A 25,830-nucleotide genomic window follows, 5' to 3' on the forward strand; every position below is an offset into this window, starting at 1 on the left:
AATTATTATAGTAATATTATTATTAGTTTCGAATTTATATTATAATTAATTGAATATCCAATTTGGATAAAAATGTCTTTTCACATTTAACAAAGTGTAGTTTTCAAAAAATAAAAAAAGAATGTGTATTTTCCAAATTTTAAACTATTTATAGGGTATTTTCCAAATTATCCCTAATAATTACAAAATCAATAAATTATTTTTAAAATATATTTACTTTAAAACAATTCTCAACAAATTATTTTACTATAAAATTAAAAATATTAAACAATATTATGTATAAATTAGTGAAAGTTAATATTACATTATTATCCTTAATAAATATCTAAAATTCAAATATTTATAATTTTACAAATAAAAAAAAAATCATTATGTTTTATATAATCTTTATATTTTAATAAGATAACTACAACTCATTAGTCCTATCTTTGACTTTTTAAAATGATTGTTGACAAAAAAAATGATAAACGTCATTTTCAATCAGGTTTTTCATCGAATTTATTTATTTTATATTTTTCTAGAAGACAAAAATGATTGTTAAAAATGATTGTTACCTGCTTCATTAAATTATGATATATTTTTTTCTTTATCTAATTTATGGCTCAACGATGATTTTTTTGGGAATTCCACATTTGTTACGTTGATGTTTTTTAGGGACGGATATGTACATGAATGACTGGGTATTGATTGATAACCATGCATCGATACTATTAAAACAGAGACACAATATATGAAACCAACTTGATCCTAGTTGAATATTTTTTTTTTAAACTGTACTATATACAATTTTACCTAACATATAATATTACTAACTACGTACCCTTAAATATAGCTTAAATATGGTCAGAATAAATGTAATAAATATCAATATTGACCAAACTAACAAATCTCAATCAACTTGCCCATATTTTTAGCAACTATTTAACATACAAATTACAGAAAAAATCTTCAAAAGATTATTTATTTCGTATCAACATTAGCTTTTACTGAAACTTACCTAATGTTAATTCTCACTACCCAAACAACCAATAATCGAAAAAAACTTTGAATCCTAGATCTTAATCCCATATATTTTTAGAAATACGTAACTTATTCTTGGTTTTAAAAGCGCCATTTGGCCACATCTTCAATTATATTTTTCTGGTGTAAATCAGGGAAAATAAATTGTTACTTATCGAAGAAGAATTGTCAAAGTCGGTGATTCATTAAAGTTATCTTGGTTTATTAGTTGGGTTGGTTCACTTAGAATAAATAGAAGACTGGTTTTCTTTAATAAAAGATCAGTCATTTTTTTTTTTTAAAAGGCTTTCAAATTTAAACAAACAGAAACCTTTACAAAGATGACTAAACAATCTTATAGTGAGAAAAAGCTTGCATGAAACACATTTCATGATATAGAAGAGCTTATACCTAAGGAAACACTTAGGACAGAACCAACAAAGAGATCATGCATTTGGTTTAATATTTTAAACTCGGTTGGGCTATTTTGTGGGTTAATTAGGTTAATTCTAAAGAGCGGTAAATTTATCATAGAGTCTTACGGGATAATAGTGTATGCATGAGCGGGTTTCGTTATTGTTTACTTGTGATTCATTTTCAAATAATAACAAAACCTAATTATCACGTTAACTTATATGGTGTATGCATGAGAAGGTAAGACTTTGTTATATATTTGACAACAAACCAAGCTGAGTTGTTGTTTGAGTCTCATTCATGTTCCAAATAATAACCAAACCTCTAATAATTTTGTCCAATTTAGAACAAAGGCTTACCCTCTCATGCATATGCCATTAAATCTTTTTTATGATAAAAACAAAACAAAAATCAATTCAATCCATATAAAATCAAAAAAAATATTAAAAAATCGTTTCTTTCATAAAGTTTGAATGTTTAAGCCAATTTACGTAGATTAGGAATATATACCTAATTGTGGACTATACCATTATAATAAGAAGAAACCGATAAATAATATTAGCTTTCGAGTTTCAATCAATACACAGAGAATTACTATCCAAAATTATATATCATTTTGGTAAAAAAATTTAAAAATGTTTTAAACCGACCTAGACATTGAACCGGATGAGTTATTGGATCGACCGCAGTATGTCATGGGTCAATAGTTTAATTAATTTTAATATATAAGATTATATATATATATATATATCAATATTAAATATACAAGAAAATAATATTTAAAAATTAATATAGTAAAGTTTTAAAATCTATTTTCTTTATTTTTATGTCACATAAAATATAACAAAAATCATTTAAATATATTTTGTAACAATTTGTAGTTACGCATATAATAAAAATACACTAAAATTTAAATTAATAAGTATTTAAATATATAATGAAAAAAATTGAACTTAAATTTTAGATATAAAAATAAAAATCAAATTAGATTACAAATAAGTCACCCATCGATTCAACCTTTACCTAGGGTTTTAGCATTTTTGCCAGTTTTATTGGATTTTCAAATAATTGATAATTTTTAAAATCCAGATTGGATTACATATCAGATCACCGGGTTTACCGACTCGACCGTAGATCTCCAAGTCAAGTTTAAAACCCGCTGATTTAAATACAAATATGTTTTGAATAGACACAATTCTTACAAATTAACAAAACATTTGTAACGTTGTTAATGAAATTTTGCATCATAAAATATTCTATGTTTTGAAAATACGGGTCAAAATCTAGTTTTATTTTATAAATACATGTTGCCATACCTAACGCTTATCATTGTAAAAGCATCTCTATGGGCTATGGGTAAGTATATATGAGAGATATAATATTATTAATTTTAATGTAATTTATTTAATAATTAAATTTTAAATAATAAAATAAACTAAGCTGATTAAAAAGTAACTGCAGGTGCATGTAGAATATCTTAGGGTTCTTTTCTGCTGAAGTTTTCAGAAGAAAACACTTTCTTCTCTTCTGCTAACTTTTTCATTTGTAATGTATTAGATACTATGCAAGATATATGCAATGGGGATGATTAGTAATGCAAGACGCCATAGTAATGCAAGATGAGAGATCATGATAAAGAAAACATTGTTTGATGAAAATTCCAAAAAAAAAAACTATTCCTTTTAATCGTAAAAATCTCTGTTGCTCTTATTGGTAGCCAATTCGGAGTAAAATGGAATAAAAGTTTGTGTTGTAGCTTCGACACATGTTTTATTTTATTCGGAGTAAAGAATCTTTCTTATATGTTTTAGTGGTAGTTTTTTTTTTTTGAACTAAATGTTTTTGTGGTAGTTAAAAGCACATGTTTTATTTTCCTTCGTTAATTTTCACTCCATAAGTACTAAAAAGTATTTTATATTATGCGGATCCATATACATTTTCTACTTTTATTTTTATTCTGCAAATTAACTTACCAGTCATAGTCTATATAAACGAAGGAGACCCCAAGAGAAAATATTCATTATGCAACAAAAAACACACAGTTTACTCACAAGTCACAACACAAATTAGAAGAGACAGACGGAGAGATGGCGACGTCAGGAACATATGTATCCGAGGTTCCGTTGAAAGGATCAGCAGAGAAACACTACAAGAGGTGGAAGAGTGAGAACCACCACTTTCCAGACGCCATAGGCCATCACATCCAAGGTGTCACACTCCACGAAGGCGATTGGGACTCTCATGGATCCATCAAGATTTGGAACTACACATGCGGTAACAATACACAAAATACAATCCTAAAAATCAACGTGCAAAATCTGATGATAGTCTATATCAAGGCGCATACAAATAGTTGCACCAAATTTTCAGTCAGTAATATACATAATCAAGCGGCTTTACCGTATATATATAATTCATGAGCTCTCTCTAAACTGATTCACTCTTTTGCGAACCCGGCAATTAAATTTTATTTATAGTAGTAGACTTGTCCAAAAAAAGAGTAGATTTGCATATTTCTTTTAATTTAATCCAAACATATATAGTGCTAACTTAATGAATGAAACCGCTTGATTACGTATATAAATGTTTATGAAGATGGGAAACCGGAGGTGTTTAAGGAGAGGAGAGAGATAGACGATGAGAATAATGCGGTCACGGTCAGAGGTCTTGAAGGCCACGTGATGGAGACTCTTAAGCTGTATGACACCACCATTCAGTTCATTCAAAAATCGCCTGATGATATCGTTTGCAAGATCACTATGGTCTGGGAGAAGCGAACCGATGACTCACCTGAGCCCATTAACTACATGAAGTTGGTCACGAGCATGGTTGCTGATATGGACAACCACGTCCTCAAAGCTTAAATAAATCCTCTTTATCTTTCAAAACATCATCACCGGCTCCCTCTGTGTTGTGTGGGTGTCTTTCGTTTGTTGAAATCAATATAATAATGGAGCCCTTGTATGGTTTGGTTAATTACTATTACTGCTTGGTTTTGTAATATGCTTTCATGTTTTCAGTTATGGTGAGTAATTAACTGCAAGGTTTCATGTTATGTCATGTGTATGTCCATCGACACATGTCTCCTTGTAGAAAATGCTATAGTGTATAGTTTGTGTGATATATATGTTACTAGTCTCTCTGTTTCTAACAAAAATCTATATAAATAAATGAAAATAGTATATATTATTATTATCTAGCCAATTTGGATGGATATAATGGCACAATTGGAAAAGACGTTCTCGTCTATGAATATGACTAACTTTCTTTTATGGTCGTTCCTAAGACTACTTACAATGGCTTATTGAATTAATTTATTCAATAGTTGAAAGTCTATAATGACTTGTTGAAAAATCAATTGAATCCTAGATGTATTCAATAATGTTGAAAGAATTCAATTGAATGATTGAAGATAGACCAAAATGGATCCCACAAAATACATCTGTTTAAATCACTGGGCAATGATTTTTTTTTATTTTATTTTTACCCTCACAATTATTTAAGATTAAATATTTTCTAAACTTTTATTCTTAAAAAAAAAGGTTTTTAGTAATTAATTCCCCCAACTAAAGATTTTTTAAAAATTCCCTTCAACTATTTATCTTGTGTTTTATCCCCTAAAGTTATATTCCGTTAGGTTTTACTACCCTCCGTCGACTTTGTCGTGATATAGTAACAGACTCCGCTTAATCAAAATGTAGCGTTTCATTAAGAGTAAAAAACAACATGTTTTCTCTTTGAAACGGCAGAGAGTGTCTTTAAAACAACATGGCGTTGAAAAGCCTGAGCCCTTACTCTCTTTGTCGGGAAGAATTTGAAAAATCCCCAAATTCACAAATCCTAACTTAATTCCTGGATGATTTTCGTCAATTACCATGATTTCATGGTAGATTCAGACTGAGTAAGAGCCGGTTGTTGATAATTTTCATCTGTTTCGAAGGAGAATAGAGACGAGCGAAGGTTGAAAGATGTTAAGGTTAGTTGGTTTGGTGTTTGCCGCTCTGTATCATATAGAAATTTCAAAAATTGTTGAGTTATTGATGAGTTTTCATTCTCGGTTCATCACAGGACGATTTTCTTTAGATTATACATTGGAGGCTACTGGGGAGGTGATGGCTCGTACAATGGTGGTGAAAATAGATGTTGTCGTGTTGATTTTGAGCAACCAAGTCTGGGAATGTTGAAAAAAATGGTGCTGGATTCTGGGTTTTCAGAAAATATGAGTAAGTTCTCTTATTTTCCATCTGGTGTTGTTGACGACAATCGTGCGGAGTTGTATGATGATGGTGATGTTATAGAGATGATTAGGATTTCACATGAGACAGAGTCAATGAATCTTTATGTGGTTAGAAAAGATGATCTTGTTCTTGATGATGTACTTGTTGGAGAAGTGGAAGAAGAAGAGGAACCGCAAGATGATGATGAAGCGTATGATTTTTACCGTCACGATTACGTGAAGAGTGATGGTTCAGAAGGGGAGGGTGATAATGACAAGATATATTTTTATGTAGTTCAAGAGTTTGTTTCGAAGGAAAAGTGTAAGGCAACAATACAGAAATATGCTGTGAGAAAGAAGGTGAATATTCACTTTCCGAAGTGTGAGAAGAAGAAAATACAGGCTGTATGTGTTCAAGACAGTTGCAAATGGCGTCTATATGCATCAATAAACAGCCGCTCAGACAAAATGGTAGTGAGAACAATGGGAGGACCACATAGCTGTTATCCTACTGGAGTTGTCGACCTTTACAGTGCACCAAAAATAGCTGCTGATTATATCAACGAGTTTAGGACCAATCCTAAGCTCTCAGCGGAACAAATTCAACAAAGATTGTGAATGGTTGGGCTTCGGGTAACAAAAACAAAGTGTAAAAGCGCAAGACAGATTATGAAGCACATTGTCAGTGATGAATATGCTGAGCAGTTTACAAGAATGTATGACTACATTGAGGAGCTGAGGAAAACTAATCCTGGATCTACGGTGATATTAGGTACAAAAGATAGAGTTTTTGAGAAGTTCTACACATGTTTTGCATCTCAGAAAAATGGTTGGAAGAGTGCATGTCGTAGAGTTATCCATTTGGATGGTACATTCCTAAAAGGCCGAATAAAAGGACAACTTTTGACTGCTGTGGGAAGAGACCCAAATGATGCAATGTATATCATTGGATGGGCTATTGTACCAGTGGAAAACAAAGTCTATTGGGAGTGGTTTATGGATCTGCTGCGAGAAGACTTGGGTTTGGAAGATGGTAATGGCGTGGCACTTTCTTCGGATCAGCAAAAGAGACTGATTTATGCAATCAAAAAAGTGTTGCCCGACGCAGAACATAGGATGTGTGCAAGACACATTTTTGCCAATTTGCAGAAAAGGTACAAGCAAATGGGACCTCTACATAAAGCGTTTTGGAAGTGTGCACGTGCATACAATGAACCTGTGTTTACAAAACAGCTTGAGAAGATATAAAACCATTAAACCTGAGGCTTATGAAGAATTGAAGAGGACTGTCGGCTCAAATAGGTTTCGGTGAGGTTCTTTTTTATCTCTTGATTTTTATTTTGGTGATTGTTGCCTTGCTTATTTCTCTGTTTACATAATTTCAGGGCATTTTTTGTGACATACCAAAGTCTGCCTCTGATGTGAGTGGTATTCCCTGTTGTCGCATTATGTGTGCATTGTGGGCTGAGTATAAGGAGACAAAGCTTCCCGAGACAGTGGTTTTAGATTGGTTTTCTGTGGAGAAATGGAAGCTTTGTTACAGCTCACTTATGTTTCCTGTGAATGGTATGGAACTGTGGGAAACTCATAGTGATGTTGTAGTCATGCCTCCACCGGACAGGATCATGCCAGGGAGACCTAAGAACAATGACCGAGTGAGAGACCCATCCGAGGCAGTTTCTCAGCCTTCTTAAAATTCTCAAAACGCTATTGTGGTAATCAATCTATATATTGCTCTCTGTAATACTTCATTTTTGATGCTTCTAAAATATTTCATTTATGATGCAGACATGTAGCAACAGCTTACAAACGGGTCATAATATACGGACATGTGAACAAGAGATCGTGCATAAACCACCAAAGCCGGTTCCACTCTTTCCATCCTTTCATGTGAAACTGTCATGGTAAAAGATATTGTGATTGAATCATTTTATTCTATAGATGTGTATTGATTTACTTATTTTATATTATAGACATGTAGCAACTGTCAACAAACCGGACATAACAAGCGTAAATGTAGACTAGAGCCGGTGCCCAAGCCCTCTAATCAGCCTCGTGGAAGACCATCGAAGACACAAATGTGGAATAGTGTTTTTCATTTGGTGTCTACATGTTTCTAGCTTTTTTTTTGGATGTTAAAGTTAGTTTACTTGCTTTTGGATGTTAAAGTTAGTTTACTTGCTTTTGGATGTTATCATGTTAACTGATGTTATTATTCTTGCTTTTTGGATGTTAACGAGTACTTTTAGGCACTCCATTGATCTTATGTCTTATATATTAGACATCTACAAAACCTTAAAAGGCATATAATTCAACAAAGGACATAACTCAAACAAGTCAAAAGACATATAACACAACCAAGATATATTAAAAACCAGACACAAAGTCACATAATCCGAAACATAATATGAAACATAATCTGAAACAAACAAGACATCATAACTCAAAACACCCAGTCTACAAACCCGAAACACCCAACATACAAACCCCACGCCAAATAACACTTCTAAAAGTTAGTAGACATCTTCGAAAAAGACACACGACATCTAAAGCTTAGTTCTAATTTGCTCAATCACTTCAACGATCTCACCCATATCATTTTTCAGCTCAACATTGTCCTTCTTTATCTGTGCCAGATCGTTGATAATCGTGGTTTGTTTGCTTGCCAACACATCAAATTCTTCAAGATGTGCTTCGTCGAGCCACTTAAAGACGTGATTTGGACCCGAAATTGCTCCATATTGATAAAATTTTCTCCCCGGATTGCAGCTTGTTCCTGATGTTAACACTATCGTCAAGGCTCCACATTGGCAGTTCCGTGGTATTCCTGGTCCTAAATCCATCGATTATGGCTGTCGAAAACTTCTTCACCCACACTAGCACACACTTCACACAGCAAGAAAAAAATCAAAATCAAAGCAATCGAAATCTAATATGGAGAAATTGACCTACATACGACACTAAATAAAGAAAATTGACCATATTTACCTTAGCCTCAATCGTCTTCTTCTCTCTCTTGATGAACCCTAAGTTTTCGAAATTGGGATTTTTTTCCTTTTTAAAGACAATCTCTGCCGTTTCAAAGAGAAAACATGTTGTTTTTTACTCTTAATGAAACGCTACATTTTGATTAAGCGGAGTCTGTTACTATATCACGACAAAGTCGATGGAGGGTACTAAAATCTAACGAAATATAACTTTAGGGGATAAAACACAAGATAAATAATTGAGGGGATATTTTACGAAAAATCTTTAGTTGAGGGGATTAATTACTAAAAACCCTAAAAAAAAATATTTTTACATCAAAGTTTATCATTTTTCATATTCTATAAATAGAGTCTTGTTTCATTTGATTTGGACACATTCAGAAACTATTTCTTTCTACTATAATTGTTTTTATTAACCTACAATAAAATTTTATTTTTATATTTTTTCTCTTTTTCAAGTGAAATGAATCTAAATAATAATTCTATTAAAAGCCAAAATTCTACTAATTACTCTTTTAGCTGTTCAAATCCCAATAATCCTTTTACTTTTCGTAATTTTATTTACTTTATTAATGATTCTCTTTATTTTTCTTCTTTAATAATATTTTTATTACAATTTAAAAATTAAAAAGAAAATATTGAAAACATTTGCTTAACTTTTACATATTGTAATTTAATTTTATTCAATAATTTTTAATATATAATCACAAAAACATATAAGAAAAAAAATTATTTAAAAAACAATAATTGTAGGGTAGGGTGTTGAATAAAATTCAACAAACCATTGTAAGAGTTAAAAAGTAATGGATGTTGAATTATTAGATAGAAGAGAAAAAAACTGACGCAGAGGAAAAAAGAAATGATGTGGAGACGGTTGAATGTTGAAACCATTGTTAATAGCCTAATGCATGTTCTACTTTTATCCTCAAAATTAAATTATTTTCCCAAATAATTTTTTGCATATCTGGATTACTGGGATTTCCCCAAATTACTGCTAATAATTGAGTCCAAATATCCAATATATAAAAGGGATAGAGGGTCAGTGTTTAGAATATCTACATTCGACTAAAAATCAACCGAGTGATGATTTGCCACGTCCCTGCTGCTTTGTCATCTGAAATGTCATCATAGAAACTAAGTCATTTGTGTTTCAAAAAAAAAAGAAACAAAGTCATTTATCTAAAGCGTGAACCACTTATTTCATTTAAGGCGTCGTAACCTTCGTACTTCATCATTCTTCAAGGAAACTTTAACGTCAATTACTACAATTCCCTGTGTAATGTTCTATTTTCATGACGACAAAGTTTTCGCCATTAATTTCACAACCCAAAACATTTGGTCTCTTCACCTCCCTTCACACTATAAATTTGACACACTTCTATCTCTAATCACAATTGATGCCTCATTAATAATAACTGACGAACAGCCGATCCAATCAACTTAATGTGAGAGCATCTACGCAACCAGCGCGCGACCTCATCAAAATCTGAGAGACTGACGTTGGTGGAGGGCTTAGGCTGCCACAACGATTCTTGACCACTACTACTACTCATTGAATCATCAGCCGGTGCATCAGGGGCGTTCACCAATCGTCGTCTCACTGTTCTCGGCTTTGTTCCTCTCAAACATTAACATACCATAGTTCAGCGGATTATGACCCAGCTGTACGTTTCCTTGGATCTTCTCTTTTTCATATACTTGTTGGGATGACTGGATTTCGATTTGTTTTCCAGTGGTTGGTCGGAGGCTTCATAACTTGAGTGTTGTACCAAGCCACCGTTGTCGGAGCTGCCTCTTGTGCTTCTTCTCAGTGACTTTTTTCTTACTCATTCTCTGATGCGAGTAGAAATAACATCTTTGGAGAAAGGACACTACAAGAAAACAGGAAGGATTCTGAGGGAAAAAATCGTCGGAATTTCGTCGGAATATCGTTATTCCGACGAAATACCGACGAAACAAGTCGTCGGAAATAATTTCTCGGAATTTCTTTTTTCCTCGGAAATCCCTCGGAATTTTCCGACGGAATTCCGAGGAAACAAACTTTCGAGGAAATTCCGAGGATCACTAGTTTGTCGGAAATGTCCTCGGAATATACCGAGGGAGAACTTCGTCGGGATATTTCCTCGGACGTTCATCGATCGATGCGTTTTTGGACATATATACATCGATCGATAGGAATATACCGAAGGACATATTCCTCGGAATATTCCGAGGAACATGTCCCTCGGTATATTCCGAACGTTTTTTTGTAAACAGATCGATCGATGGATTTATGTCCAAAAACGCATCGATCGATCGAGTAAAAAATATAATTAATTTCCTCGGAATGTAAAAAATATTAATTTAAAAAAAAAAAAAAATTTCTGAAATTTAAATTCGAAAATATGAAATTAAAATTAAAATTGAAATCATATTAATTAATATTCAAAGTTTCACAAATAAAAATAAAACATTCCGAGTTTTTGGAAAAAAAAAAACTACGGGTCTGGCACGTCCGGGAACACCTCGTTCGGGTACATCCTCTGCATCATCTCTATCATTTGCTGGTTCAGCCTCCTCTGTGCCTCATAGCCCGCCTGTTGAGCCGCCATCTGGGTCTCCAACAAAGATATACAATCATCTTTGTCCTTCAACTGAGCCGTAAGTACTTCTGGATCAACAAAGGGCGGTGGTGCAGAAGAAGGAGGAACCGACCGGGTGCGACGACCCAAACCGACCAAACGTCCCTTCTTCTTTGGAACCGACTGAATAGAAAATAGCCAAATTTACAAATTTAAACCAAGAAATAAATGAATTGAACTTTAAAAAAAAAAGAACTTACGGATTCAACGATTTCGTTGATTCGAAACCGGGACAAGTTGGTCGAAGCCGTCGAAGCGTCATCCTCGGTTTGAAGCTGAGACACTTCGTCTACCACCTGAGTTTGGACCAGGTCGACCACGTCCCTCACAAGACCGTCATCAATCTGGCCGGTCTTCTTGTTGGTATACGCCCTCCTCATTAGGGCGAGATCATCAACCGGCTCGCCATCATTTTCTTCCGCCTTGAAAAAAAACATAAATTAAAGAAACATTAGAAATTAGAAGAAATGCACAATAAATTAAAATTCTGAAACTCAAATAATTGAAGAAAAAGCGGTTGAACTTACCATGCGATCTCCCAGAGTGGCAATAGATTGAGCACCCAAGTTATGCTTGTAGATGCCCTTCCCTTTACGGTCGCTCCTGCGGTTGGTGGAGTTGGTGGAAGAATTTTGTTTCGTCTCTTCCTTATCCCAATGCGCACACAACTCCTTCCAGACCGTGTCGTTCATCGACTTTGGGACCTTTTAATAAAAAAAAATAAAAATAGTTTAATAAATTAAAAAATAGTTTAATAAATTAAAAAATTGTTTAATAAATTAAATCGAACCTTATTGATTTCCCACTTCTTCTTCCACTCGTGGATCTGCTTCTCATAGTTGTCCATAACTTTATGGACGAAGTGGTGATAGATAAAGAGCGTCTCATCGGAATTCCAGTTGAACTCTTTCTGAAAAAAAAAACAATTAGTAGAAAATTTATATTAAAGATTAAAAATATAAGTAAAAAATTAAAATACTTACCGCAAACTAACGAAACCACAGAACCTGCTTGTCGGTAGGGAAGTGAGTGAAAGTCGGATGTCCACTGTCGAGGGCCGAGTACATCATACGGTTGATCCATGCGCTGATCCCGTTCCCGGATCGGTTGAACCTAATAAAAAGAATAAACGGTTAATAATGAATCCAAATTTAAAGAAAAAAAATGTTTAATTACCATGTTTGACCCTGTCCATGTGGATACGGAGTGAGATACGGAAGATGGTCACGACCGGGCTGTTGAACCAACTCCGCAACACGCATCACTCCCGGAGGACCCGGAGGAACAGGAGCGGATGCAGCAGCGGGAGCGAGAGGAGCAGGAGCGGGTGCAGCAGAGGGAGATGTATGGTTGGAGCTGTGGGGCGAAGGGGAATCCTGAAAATGGCTGGAATCCCGAGACTGGCTCCCCGTACCACCACGACCACGACGCTGTCGAGGCCGGGTCTGATCATCATGAGACCTGTAAATTAAAAAAATATATTTAATAAATAGAGAAATATATAAATTAATTTAAAAAAAAAAAAAATCCCAAATAATTTAATCACAAAAAAAGATTTATATATATTAAAAATATTTAATAAATATATAAAAATAGTTCTAATAAACAAAAAATAGTTTTATTAAATAAAAAAAGTTTAATAATTACAAAAAAAAATAGTTTTAATAATATATATATATATATTAAAAATATTTTTAAATCCCAAATAATAGTTTTTAATCACAAAAAAAGTTTTATAGATATTTAAAATGTTTTGTAAAATCCAAAAAATCGAATTTATATACAAAATTTTTTTGTAAAATACAAAATCGAATTTATATAGAAAAATCGATTTGTAAAATACAAAAATCGATTTTATATACAAAAATCGATTTTATAAATACAAAAAATAATAAAAAATAAAAAAAAAATTCTAAATCAATTCAACAAAACAAATTATTCAACCAAATCATAATTCTAAACCTATTATACAACCAAATCACAATCCTAACCAATCACTCTAACAAAAATCTATCAAAACTACACAAAAACCTAACAAATAGAACCTAAGAGAGTGGGATAGGGTCCTTACATGATTTGTGTAAGAGAAGGGGGAGATCGCCGGAGATATCGTCGGATTTCAGGGGGAAATCGCCGGAAATGAGAGAGGAGTCGCGCAGAGGAAGAAGAGAGAAATGGGGAAGAAGAAGCGGCTCGTGGTTATAAAACCTAGGGTCCGACGGATAATATCCGTCGGAATTCCGTTGGAATTCTAATTTCAATTTTCGCGAAATATTTGCCCGGTAAAATGAAAATATTCCGAGGAAATACCGAGGAACTAGTGTTTGGGGTTTCAAAACATCAATTTTTTTTGCCGTATTTCATTTCTTATACAATTGTAATGCATACCGTTGAGGATTCTTTGTATAGATGAGCATAAACTATGAAATAACAAATTTCAAAACTAATTGAAAGTATTCCCTTTACCGTTCATTAAAAGGTATAAGTGTTTCTCTTATGTTGTGGGATTTCGTTCATACAATCGGAAAGTGTTAATTATACGGTAAGGAACAAATATTTGACTTCATAATGAACGTAAGACACTTAATAAGGGTTTTATAGGTGTTATTCAAACCGCAAAACGTTGTTTTCGAGGAAGAAGAGGGTTTCCTCGGAGTTCCCTCGGAATAATCCGAGGAAATTCCGAGGAACTAGTGTTTGGGGTTTCAATACCTCAATTTTTTCTTATAAACGGATCGATCGATGTATATATATCCAAAAACGCATCGATCGATCACTAAGATGGACCGGACCGTAAGAATGTGATCGATCGATGAGATTATCCCATCGATCGATCGAGAATCTCAAGTGTTCCTCGGAATGTCCTCGGAAAATCTTGTAAGTTTTTTTATAAACGGATCGATCGATGGATATATGTCCAAAAACGCATCGATCGATCACTAAGATGCACCGGACCGTAAGAATGTGATCGATCGATGAGATTATCTCATCGATCGATCGAGAATCTCAAGTGTTCCTCGGAATGTCCTCGGAAAATCTTGTAAGTTTTTTTATAAACGGATCGATCGATGGATATATGTCCAAAAACGCATCGATCGATCACTAAGATGCACCGGACCGTAAGAATGTGATCGATCGATGAGATTATCCCATCGATCGATCGAGAATCTCAAATGTTCCTCGGAATGTCCTCGGAAAATCTTGTAAGTTTTTTTATAAACGGATCGATCGATGGATATATGTCCAAAAACGCATCGATCGATCACTAAGATGCACCAGACCGTAAGAATGTGATCGATCGATGAGATTATCCCATCGATCGATCGAGAATCTCAAATGTTCCTCGGAATGTCCTCGGAAAATCTTGTAAGTTTTTTTATAAACGGATCGATCGATGGATATATGTCCAAAAACGGATCGATCGATCACTAAGATGGACCAAAGCGTAAGAATGTGATCGATCGATCCGTATTTGTTCAAAAACGCATCGATCGATGCGTGTGCGGGAAACAGAATTATAAGGCAAAACCCGACCTTTTTTGGATCTAAACCTCAGAACTCTCATCCCCTCCGATTTCCCCTATAATTCGCCCCCCCTTTCTCTCTCTATAATCATCCGATTTGAACAATTTTGGGCTCTATTCCCCTTGATTTTTCGAGCTCTACCTGATTCCTACACTCGTTTTCACCCTAAGACAGGTATACTCCGCGAATCTCCACATTCTGAAATCGTGTTCTTGAGCAATTTTTTGGGTTTTGTGAATTTCTTATTTCCGTGTTGATTCCTTGATCAAATATGCATGAAACAGATGTTTAAACATGGAATAGAACACAATTGTCTGTGATCAACGAGTTTGGAACAAGATTTGAGATGATTTAGGGATTGAGAATTTTTTTCAATTTGTTTTTTTTTTATCACAACTCGATTTCGCCTTTCATTTTCATGTTGCTTTGAGTTCTTAATTGATTATAACCATGTTGAGAGCAATGATTCTATTTTGTAGAGAATGAAGCGCACGAAAACATCAGCAAAGAAGAACACACAAGAAGAGGGTTCGTCTCAGCGAGAGAAGCAAAGGCCAAAGAAGTGGGATAAGTCTGATACCACCCACTACAACAACATGAAGAAGGTAGCCGTTCCGGCTACACAACTAGCATGTCCTGAGACGATGACAATATTGGGAATCAAATCAGACATTGAAGGGCTGTTCCAGAACATGGGTCTAGGCCAACTATGCAACCTCAACGAACCCACTTATCCGGAGTTGGTACGCCAGTTCATAGCATCCGCATACGTCAGCCGTCCCGATGATAGCCATCAGGAAGGTTTTCTGGCATTCGTAGTGCAGAAAGTATACTTTGAGGTATCTTTCACAGACCTCTGCGGACTATTTGGATTGAGTGCAGGGGAGAGGACATCTGGTCTTTATTGGACTTCAGAGCTGTTGAACTTCTGGGAAACGATTGGCACAGGGGTTTATAGATCTTCTCAGGCAAAGGAGTCACTTATCCGGAGCCCAGTACTGAGATATGCCACACGCCTCATTGGCTCATTGCTATACGGGACAACCACAGCCGCATCAGTCACGCAATGGGAGTTGTGCCTCCTGTACCAAGGTGTGAGGCATTTGCTACCGGCATTTGGAAACTCTACATTCCCACCTGCTACTGCCTTCAACATGGGAGCGGTGCTGGCCGCAAACTTAGCAGGATACAAGGGGAAAGTAACCAAATCCAAGAGCAATGCATGTGGATTTGGTGCAGTGATTACTCGGATCCTTAGACATGTGGGTGTAGACTGCGAGAACCAGCAGGTAGCACTGGACAGATCGAACAACATTGCTTGGAACTACCTGGATGTTAAAAATCTTGTAAGTAAGGAGTTCATAGCTGGTCCCCACTCGAGGATCGATCGGGATGGTCCTTACGTCTACGTATTCCAGGACCGAGCGAAGAAAACACTCTACTGCCACCTGCCTCAGATCGGCCTGACTGCTCTACTTTCAGAGGCTGCAGTTGAGTTCCTACCCCCTGCTACCGCACTAGTAGACAAGCCATCCTTCTTCACGCCAAAATATCAGACCAAAGGCAAGGCCGTGGTTGATGAAGAAGGAGAAGATGAGGCTGCACAAGCCATTCCAGATGATTCACAACCCCATCAGCTACTCCCATCAGACTCCAGCCAGTACAAGCTGCAAGAGCTTCCACCGAACGCCACTTCGCGCCAGCAACAACATTGGAGAGATCAGAGCATAAAGACAAACAACGACATGCTACACAAGATCTGGGCTGCCATTTCACGTATCAGGCCGTGTCGTTGCCAAAAGGATGATGTAGTTCATCGGGACAACTCTCCATCCAGCTCTGGTTCGGGTTCGAGTGGTACACACAGGGTAAGAAAGAGGTCCAAGAGACCCAACGATGCAGGAACATCTGGAGCAGGAGACGAGGAGTAGGAGCTATCACCGGCCAGTATTGCCATTTGATTTCCGACCGCGCTATTTTATTTTCTTTTCTATTCTAACGTTTTATGGTCTTATTTTCTGTTAATTTTGAACTTAGTTTTTTTTTTTCTTAATTATGAGTTCGTATTTCTTTTACATGGTTTCTTCGTTTTATTTGGTTGTGTTTTGAGTAGTTTTTAATTCGTATTCAGCTTTGCCTTGCTAGATAAACCAAATAACTAATATCCGAGGAAAGAGGTTATATCAAGTGTTCCTCGGAATTTCCTCGGTATTTCTTAAAAAAAAAAAAAAAATCAATGGTAGTCTGTTTCCGAGTCATCATCACCAGATGAATCTGAATCTGGATCTTGGTGAAACTCTCCAATCACTGGTTCATCCTCTACGTGAACGACGGCTTCCTCTCCAAAGTCGGTTAAATCGACAACAAGGCCAACTCCAGCTAAATCTTCTGCTGCACTTAAGTTGCCGGATGTGCTTGGTTGTAGTGGGTCTTCCAGCTCAGAACTTCCCTGAACTCGGCCTCTCGGGTTGAGTCTTGTAACAGTAACCCATGGATCATCTCTGTTCCTTACCCGGGGGTACTTGATATAACAAACCTGTAACATTTAGAAAAATTATAAATTAATACACATGATGATGAATCATTCTGAATAATTAACATTTAATTACCTGATCGGCCTGAGAAGCAAGAATGAAAGGATCATAATATTGCAGCTTTCGCCTCGAATTTACTGATGTAACACCAAATGCATCTGTTCTCACACCTCGATCTGGAGTGTTGTCGTGCCAATCACAATAGAAAACAGTACAGCGCAATCCAACCATGCCCAAATACTTGATTTCCAAAATCTCATGTATGTGTCCGTAGTATACATCATCTCCTGATGCAGAACAAACGCCAGCATCATAAGTCGTACTCGAACGTCTCCTCTTCTGAGTTGTGAATGCATATCCTCGAGTACAAAATCTCGGATATGACTTCACAACAAAGTTTGGTCCAACGACCATCTCACGTATCCAATCGTCAAATGTTTCACCTCTGGCCAAACCAGCAGACACCTATTAATAGCACATATATATATGTTATATCAATAAATGTGAATTAGTATAAATATGTGATAAAATATATTTTAATTTGTTTAAAGCACTCACATAAGTAAACATCCATCCAGTAAATTCTCTCTGCTTCATTTCTTCTAGTTCGTCCTCTGTGGCGTATCTATACTCGAACCGCTTTTCTGCCATGAAAATCCTGTATATGATGACAATAATGTAATTAATTAAGATTTAAATTTCAACTTGTTAAAATAAAAATTTGTAAGCTCATTTATTTACCTCTCATATTGTAGAACGTCTTCGCAGTTGGTGAGCAAATATGTTTGCAAATGACTGCGCTCCTGCTCAGTAAGTCGACGGTCCTTTGGTTTTCCGCTAAGTCGTCCAACGTCTGTGAAAATGTCTGGAACCGTAACATGATATGTTGCCCGTTCGCCTCTATCATCATGCCGAGCAGGTCTTCTGTTTTTGGTCTGAACTTCTGCTGGAAAGTAGTACTCGGCAAAGTTTGAAGTTTCTTCATTGATCATCTGTGCGACTATAGAACCTTCCACCCTACTTAAATTTTTCACCATCTTCTTCAAATGGAACATATACCGCTCATACAGATACATCCATCTATACTGCACAGGACCACCAAGTTCCAATTCTCTTGCCAGGTGAATAACAAGATGCTCCATAACATCAAAAAATGAGGGAGGAAATATCTTCTCAAGGTTGCACTGAATCACGGCTATGTTAGTCTTCAAATTTTCAATACCTTCAAGAGTCACTGATCTCGTGCATAAATCGCGGAAGAAACCACTTATCCCTGCAATTGCTTCATGAACATTTCGTGGTAATAGTTCCTTGAAGGCGAACGGAAGGAGGCGCTGCATCATTACATGGCAATCGTGGCTTTTCAAGCCAGTAAACTTTCCTTCCTTTTTGTCGATACAGTTACGCAAATTTGATGCGTAACCGTCTGGAAATTCCACATCGTTTGAAATCCAATCAAAGAACGCATCTTTTCCCGCTGCATCAAGTCGGTATATGGGAAAAGGAGCCCTACCATTCTCATCAACATGAAGTTCTGAACGAGCACATATATCGACTAAATCCAGTCTTGACTTCAAATTATCCTTTGTTTTACCTTGAACATTAAGGATCGTGTTCATGAGATTGTCAAAAAAGTTCTTCTCAATATGCATGACATCTAAATTATGCCTTAGCAGATGATCCTCCCAGTATGGCAGATCCCAGAAAATACTTTTTTGTGCCAGTTATGTAGTTCTCCAACAGCATCTACCGGAAAACGCTCATGTCCACCGACGTCTGGCGTCCTTTCTGCACCAAAATCTCTTAGTTGTATCTTCAAATCTTTCCCACAAATTTCCGGAGGTGGACTGTCAAACACCCTCTTGTTCTTCGTAAACAAATTCCTACTCCTACGATATGGATGATCAGGTGGTAGGAATCTCCTGTGACAGTCAAACCAACACGTTTTCCTTCCGTGTTTTAGTTGGAAAGCATCAGTGTTATCTTGACAATATGGACATGATAGCCTTCCATGCGTTGTCCATCCAGACAACATACCATATGCTGGAAAATCACTTATTGTCCACATTAGTACTGCCCGCATTTGAAAGTTTTCTTTACACGAAACATCGTATGTTTCAGCACCTTGAGCCCATAGTTGTTGCAACTCATATATTAGTGGCTGAAGAAACACATCAAGTGATCTCTTAGGATGCTCTGGTCCGGGAACGAGAATCGAGAGAAACAAAAACTCTCGTCGCAAGCACAAGTTTGGGGGTAGGTTGTATGGTGTAAGAATGACGGGCCATAGAGAATACTGTCTTCCACTCTTGCCAAACGGACTGAAACCATCAGTACATAATCCAAGGTAGACATTTCTTCTCTCATACGCAAAGTCGGGATACTTTGATTGGAAATGCTTCCACGCTTTTGCATCTGAAGGATGTCTGATCTCACCATCTGTTGAGTGCTCCGCATGCCATCTCATTGGTTGCGCTGTGCGTTCAGACAGATACAACCTCTGCAACCTTTCCGTCAAAGGTAAATACCACATCCTTTTATATGGCACTGGAACTCTTCCACTCGTATCTTTATAACGAGGCTTTCCACAAAATTTGCATGTAACCCGCTGTTCATCCGCCCTCCAATAAATCATGCAGTTGTCGCTGCATACATCTATTACCTGATACGATAAACCAAGACCAGCTACGAGTTTCTGAACCTCGTAGTATGAACCAGGAGCTACATTATCCTCGGGTAGAATACCTTTTACAAAATCAGCAATCGCATCCACACAGTCTTCAGCCAAATTATAATCTGTTTTAATGCCCATCAATCTTGTAGCAGATGATAAAGCTGAATGACCATCTCTGCAACCTTCGTACAATGGTTGCTTTCCAGCATCCAACATATCATAAAATCTCCTAGCTTCTGCATTGGGTAAATCTTCCCCTCTAAAATGATCATTTACCATCTGCTCAGTACCTACACCATAATCTACATCCGTTCTAATTGGTTCTTCTAATCTAACCGCTGGCTGAGGTTCGCTAGTACTACCATGTTCATAATCAGTTTCCCCATGATGATACCAAATTTTGTAACTTCGTGTAAACCCACTCAAATATAGATGAGTCTAAACATCTCACTCTTTAATAACCTTTCTATTTTTACAATTAGAGCAAGGACATCTTAACATACCTGTTTTTTCTTCCGGTTGTCGGTGAACTAACCCCATGAATTCGGTTATACCTCGTTGGTATTCTTCCGTAAGCAATCTCGTGTTCGGATCCAAATGAGGTCGATCGATCCAAGAACGAAAATAATTTGAAGAAGACATATTTTTTATGAATCAAATTCGTGTGTAAATAGAGTAAGAGGGAGGATGAAGATATGGAGTGAATGAAGAGGAAGAGGAGTGTTTGTATTTATAGTTTAAATCATGCCGATAGACCGAGGAAATTCCGACGGAATTCCGACGGAAAAGGCTAGTTCGTCGGAATTTCCTCGGAATTTTGTAAAATCCCCCAACGGCTCTCCAACGGCTATAATATTTCCTCGGAATTCATCGGTTTTTTCCGAGAAACCCATTTTTCCTCGGAATTTCATCGGAATATTCCGACGGATTGATATTTCCTCGAAATTCCGTCGGTATATTCCGAGGAAATTCCGAGGAAACCCAATTTTGTGTTTCCTCGGAATGTCCGTCAGAATACCGCTGTTTTCTTGTAGTGGGATATTTTGCCAGTTTTTATATAATATCTCTATAATATTATTTGAGAAGTCAATTTCCTATGTGTCGCTCTCACGTTGGTTGATTACACTGATACCCTTAATGAATTAATTTACATTTGAAATACTATTATTTATTTTTTTTATTTAGTTTCCTTCAAAAAAAATCCGAAAAACATTTACACATATAATAAAAAAGGAATTTTTTTATAAATTAAAAAAAAAGAATTGAAAAATGAAAATATATGTATATATAATATGATTTCATAAAAAAGGGAAAGTTCACAAAATAGTAATATTACAATCAAAAAAATATTTTTAAATAACATAAATTATAATTTTGAAGTAATAAAATACTTTCTTTATATCTATATAAAAAAAATATATTATTTCAATCACAGATAATCTTGATATTAAAAAAATATATTATTTCTTTTAAAACATAATTTTAAACGATACAAAAAAATTCAAAGTAATAAAAATATTTTTATATATCTATATATTTTCTTAGATGATTACATAAAATAATTAAGTAACATAAACTGATATATGTTTAATTGTCTAAAAATAGTTTATAATTAGTAATATTGAAATGTTTTATTTTTTTCATATATTTAGTTGACTATAATATCTTTCAATTACAGCAAAAAATATCGATAAATTATATTTTACTTATATAATATTATTTTTAAATACAATCACAATTTTGTTTACTGATTATTTTTAAGAGATATTAAAAAAAAACTAAAAAGTAAAATTTTAAAATAAACATCGTTTGATCAAATAGTTACAAAATAGTTTAATGAGGTAGATATATTATATTTTATCATTATTAACGTTATTTTGTTTCTTAATATTAAATTTGCTTTTAAATTTTATGTTTTTATGTTTGTGGCACTTAATAGAACCATAATCAAAATACCAAAACAAATCTGAATTTTCAATTTTTAAGATTATTTAAAATAAATTTTAGTTTCCATTGAATAAATCAAAGGCATAAAGTTATTTAGAATTTATAAAAAAAAATTAATTATTGTAAATATTGATATGTGTTCAAGAGCTTTCAAAAATGTATCAGCTACTTACGCATGTAACTTCCTATTGATCGTTTTCTAATATTTTTTTAAAAAAAAACATCAACATATATTTTATAAATATTATGAAAATACATGCACATTTGACTTAATTATAATAAAAAATAATTATACTTCATTTTGAATTTAAAAGAATATATGTAACTCAATATACTCACAACATGAGTGATTCGACTAATCCAACTTATATCTAAAATCATAGATTTAACTACGATAAGAATATATAATTTTATAAGAATAGTAATTTATTTTATAAATATAAATCATAGGACAACTCAAAACATATTAGAAATGAAAATAAAATATTAACCAACTGTTACAATTTAGTTCTTTTGTAAAATTTATATATATGCATGAGACTTCAGAATATTATCGTTTCATTATATTAATTTATGTAATTTAGAATCAGACACTTTAGTTTATTTTTTTATTTCATTCTAAGCACAATATATCTTAAGTTATACATAATATTTATAAAATATATTTACATATCTAAGACAACAACCACCTAAATGTAAATAAGAAATTAATCAAAATTTTAATATATAGAATAAAAAATACTACAGTTGAATTCATATATGCAATCCAATTTACCTAAATGATAACTAAATCGACTGAAAACCAATAAAACCGATTAGATATAACATATATAAAATCATATGTATAATTAAAGTAATATAATATTATTAATATAAATGATGCATACAAATTATAAATTAATTTAAAATTAAAAGTAAGTAGCAATCAATTATTGTAATATATTTACTTTAGAAATATTTATATATGTGTATGAACACGGAAAAATCACCTAGTATAACATATTACATCACCTAAGATGCTATAACCATTTACTCAATTATATTTTTTTAGGTCATAAGATGTAATTTTCCTAATTTGTAATAGGATAATAAATTAGTCTAAAAACAAAACTAAAAGATACCAAAACAGAATCTAGAAAACTTAAAAGACATTCAAATAAACACATACAAAAAGACTCAATCCTCCAAATTTTCTTATTGAATGAAAAGGTCATAAAAAAACATGCTTTATGTCTCTTATACATATCCAAACAACAACATATCTTTCATCCGGTATACAACAACAACAACAACAACAAACAAACATTTCTTAGGTAGAGGAAGAGACTCCTCCTTGGGAAGAGGAAGTTACACCTCTGCAACCAGCACCTTCATGCCATTCAAGCATGATCTCAATCTCCCCGCACTCGACATTGTTAAGCCTCAGGATCATGTCTTGCGTGATCTTACCATTGTTCCAAACAATACTACTTTCATCTGATAAACAATTCAGCCTCGATGGCTGAACCCTCTTGATAGCACATCCAATAGGAAGCCTAAGAAGCTCCATCCCCATTTTGAGAGCATCTAAGTATGGTTGAATGTCTATGTTTGCATCTCCCATTTTGTCGTCTCCAGTGAACTTGTCCCAGTCAAACACTGTCTGAACAAAATTCAATAACACTAACGCTTTGAACATCAGATGAACAAGAATGATCTTGTGTCTGAATCAAGAATGTGAAAAAGAAGAAGTCAATGAGTTAGGTTTTTTTCAGTATTACCAAGCGGATAGGGACATTGGGATCTTTGATTGCAACACTCATTTCTTCATTCCATACTGGATTGCAGTTTTTCTTTATCACACGTGTTTTCAATGTCTGAAAGATTTCATTTTTACTTTTGTGATGGAAAAAATATCATTTGAGAAAATAACAGGAAATAAACCGAGGCTGATTCATATGGTAGTAACAGAGAATATGTAATGATTATTTGTCTTCAAATTTTATAATGATAATAATGAGAATCTTGGTGACAAAAATGAATTAATGTTTTCGAAACAAGATGGAAGGAAAGGAACCTGATCGGCGACGGTGACGACAACATAAGGATCGCTGCTTCTGTGGTCGCGAATGGCGAGATTGATACCTCTTTTGACGTTAATCGTTAGCAATCCGAGAGGCTTTTGATCCATGGCGATGACAAGATTGGAGAAAGTTGACCGAGTTTGGAGACAACGAGGAAGAATTAATAGAAAAGGAAAGAAAGTGCTTATATTCTCCTCCCCAACTATTCAACACGTTCTCTCCCACCGTTGCTCGGAAATTTAAAAGAACTAAACCAGAGACTTTTTATTTACTTTTTCAACGATATATCAACTTTCATTTGTCAAATGTTGAACCGAATTTCTTGATCCCAAATAATTTTAGCATTTATTTTCTGTACTTTTAAAGAATGTGTGGTTTAACTAACCTTGTATATAATGAATATTTAATGCTAAAAAGAATATTCCATTTTTCTGGGAAACTATAGACAAGTTCACTCTTGTGGATGGAAAGATATTTTAATTCACACTGTTCCAAAATAAAAATTACGACTCCGAAGATTAATCCAATGGATCTACTTTTCATGTTACCTGCCCCATGCTTCTTGCATTCCATCAAAGAATTCCAGTGTATCCCACCTTGTATTATGAAATGAATGAAATTTAGTGATATCGAAGTGATATCAAAAAATTCCACGTTGTATCTTAGGCCTGGGCATAAAATCCGGAACCCGAAATCCGAACCGAATCCGAACCAAAAAACCCAACCCGTTATCCGACCCGAAACGTAAAAATACCCGAACGGGTCTTGTAGGGTGATACAAAAAATATCCGAACCCGAAGTGTTATTAACCGAACCCGAACGGGTAACCCGAAAAATCCGAAATTAATAGTCAATATAAATATTTTGAAATATATATAAGTATTCCAATTATTAAATTCAATATTTGTGGTAATATTATATATAATAATAAATATTAAAATTCTAATAAATGCTTTAAGTACACAATTGGTTATAAATAAGTATTTTATAATTTGCTCATTGAAATAAAAAGTCTACTCTCTATAAGGTAATACATATTTTTTATAAATGATGTTTGTTTTCATGCTTGATTTAACATTTTATTGTTATTTTATCAATTTTATATGTGATAGATTAATTTTTATTTAATTTAGATGTTTTTCTTTATGTTTTACTTCAAAAAATTTATTTTTTACTTTGGTTATATCCGAACCGAATCGATATAACCCGAATCCGTACGATATATGATTACTTTATGGGTTTTATGATGCAATACAATTTTGAACCGAATCCGAAGTGTTATTATCCGAACCCGACCCGTACTAATAAAATTTTAGTATGGGACCTAGAAGCTTAAACCCGAAAATCCGAAAACCCGAAAAACTCGACCCGAATGCCAACGGGTATCCGAATGCCCAGGCCTATTGTATCTCATCTTTTACAGCCCACTTATTATAGAACCATAATAATGGGTTTGGTGATATCGTTAACAGGCTTATTTTTGTCGTGTCCACTAAAATATGTATGTTATAAATCAATTGGTGGATGTCCATAACCGGCCCGGTCCATAATCGGTCCATACATTTAGAGAGAGAGACGGCCCAACCCTAGAGAGAGAGGCGGCCGCGAGACTTGGAGAAGAGAGAGAGGCGGCTACAACTTGCCTATTTCCTAATTCGTTTATGTTTATGATTTGTAATATTTCCTATTATTATATTTCCAATTATCTCTCTTGTAACTCCTATATAAAGGGAACACTTATTCATTAATAATATACAGAAACTTACAGTTCTAAATCCTTAAGTTTACAACATGTTATCAGCACGATAGCCTCTAACACCCTGAGCCTAAAACCAAATCGCTAAAACCCT

At 34.6% G+C, this 25,830-nt stretch overlaps 2 protein-coding genes across 2 annotated transcripts; one reads left to right on the top strand and one right to left on the bottom strand.

Moving 5' to 3' along the window:
• The first annotated feature begins 3,422 nt into the window (after nucleotides 1–3,422).
• On the top strand, nucleotides 3,423–4,570 carry LOC106345211 (MLP-like protein 328). The gene is made up of 2 exons (XM_013784442.2): nucleotides 3,423–3,687; nucleotides 4,009–4,570. Exons 1-2 carry the CDS (start codon nucleotides 3,501–3,503, stop codon nucleotides 4,275–4,277), a joined length of 456 nt encoding a protein of 151 aa, XP_013639896.1. The 5' UTR covers nucleotides 3,423–3,500; the 3' UTR covers nucleotides 4,278–4,570.
• Nucleotides 4,571–23,089: 18,519 nt separating this feature from the next.
• Nucleotides 23,090–24,421, bottom strand: LOC106345212 (protein C2-DOMAIN ABA-RELATED 10). Its single transcript, XM_013784443.3, has 3 exons — nucleotides 23,974–24,421; nucleotides 23,678–23,773; nucleotides 23,090–23,559 (listed from the first exon to the last, which is right to left on the bottom strand). Exons 1-3 carry the CDS (start codon nucleotides 24,085–24,087, stop codon nucleotides 23,227–23,229), a joined length of 543 nt encoding a protein of 180 aa, XP_013639897.1. The 5' UTR covers nucleotides 24,088–24,421; the 3' UTR covers nucleotides 23,090–23,226.
• Nucleotides 24,422–25,830: the final 1,409 nt, after the last annotated feature.

The sequence above is a fragment of the Brassica napus genome, chromosome C9 (assembly GCF_020379485.1).
Source record: "Brassica napus cultivar Da-Ae chromosome C9, Da-Ae, whole genome shotgun sequence".
NCBI lineage: Eukaryota > Viridiplantae > Streptophyta > Magnoliopsida > Brassicales > Brassicaceae > Brassica > Brassica napus.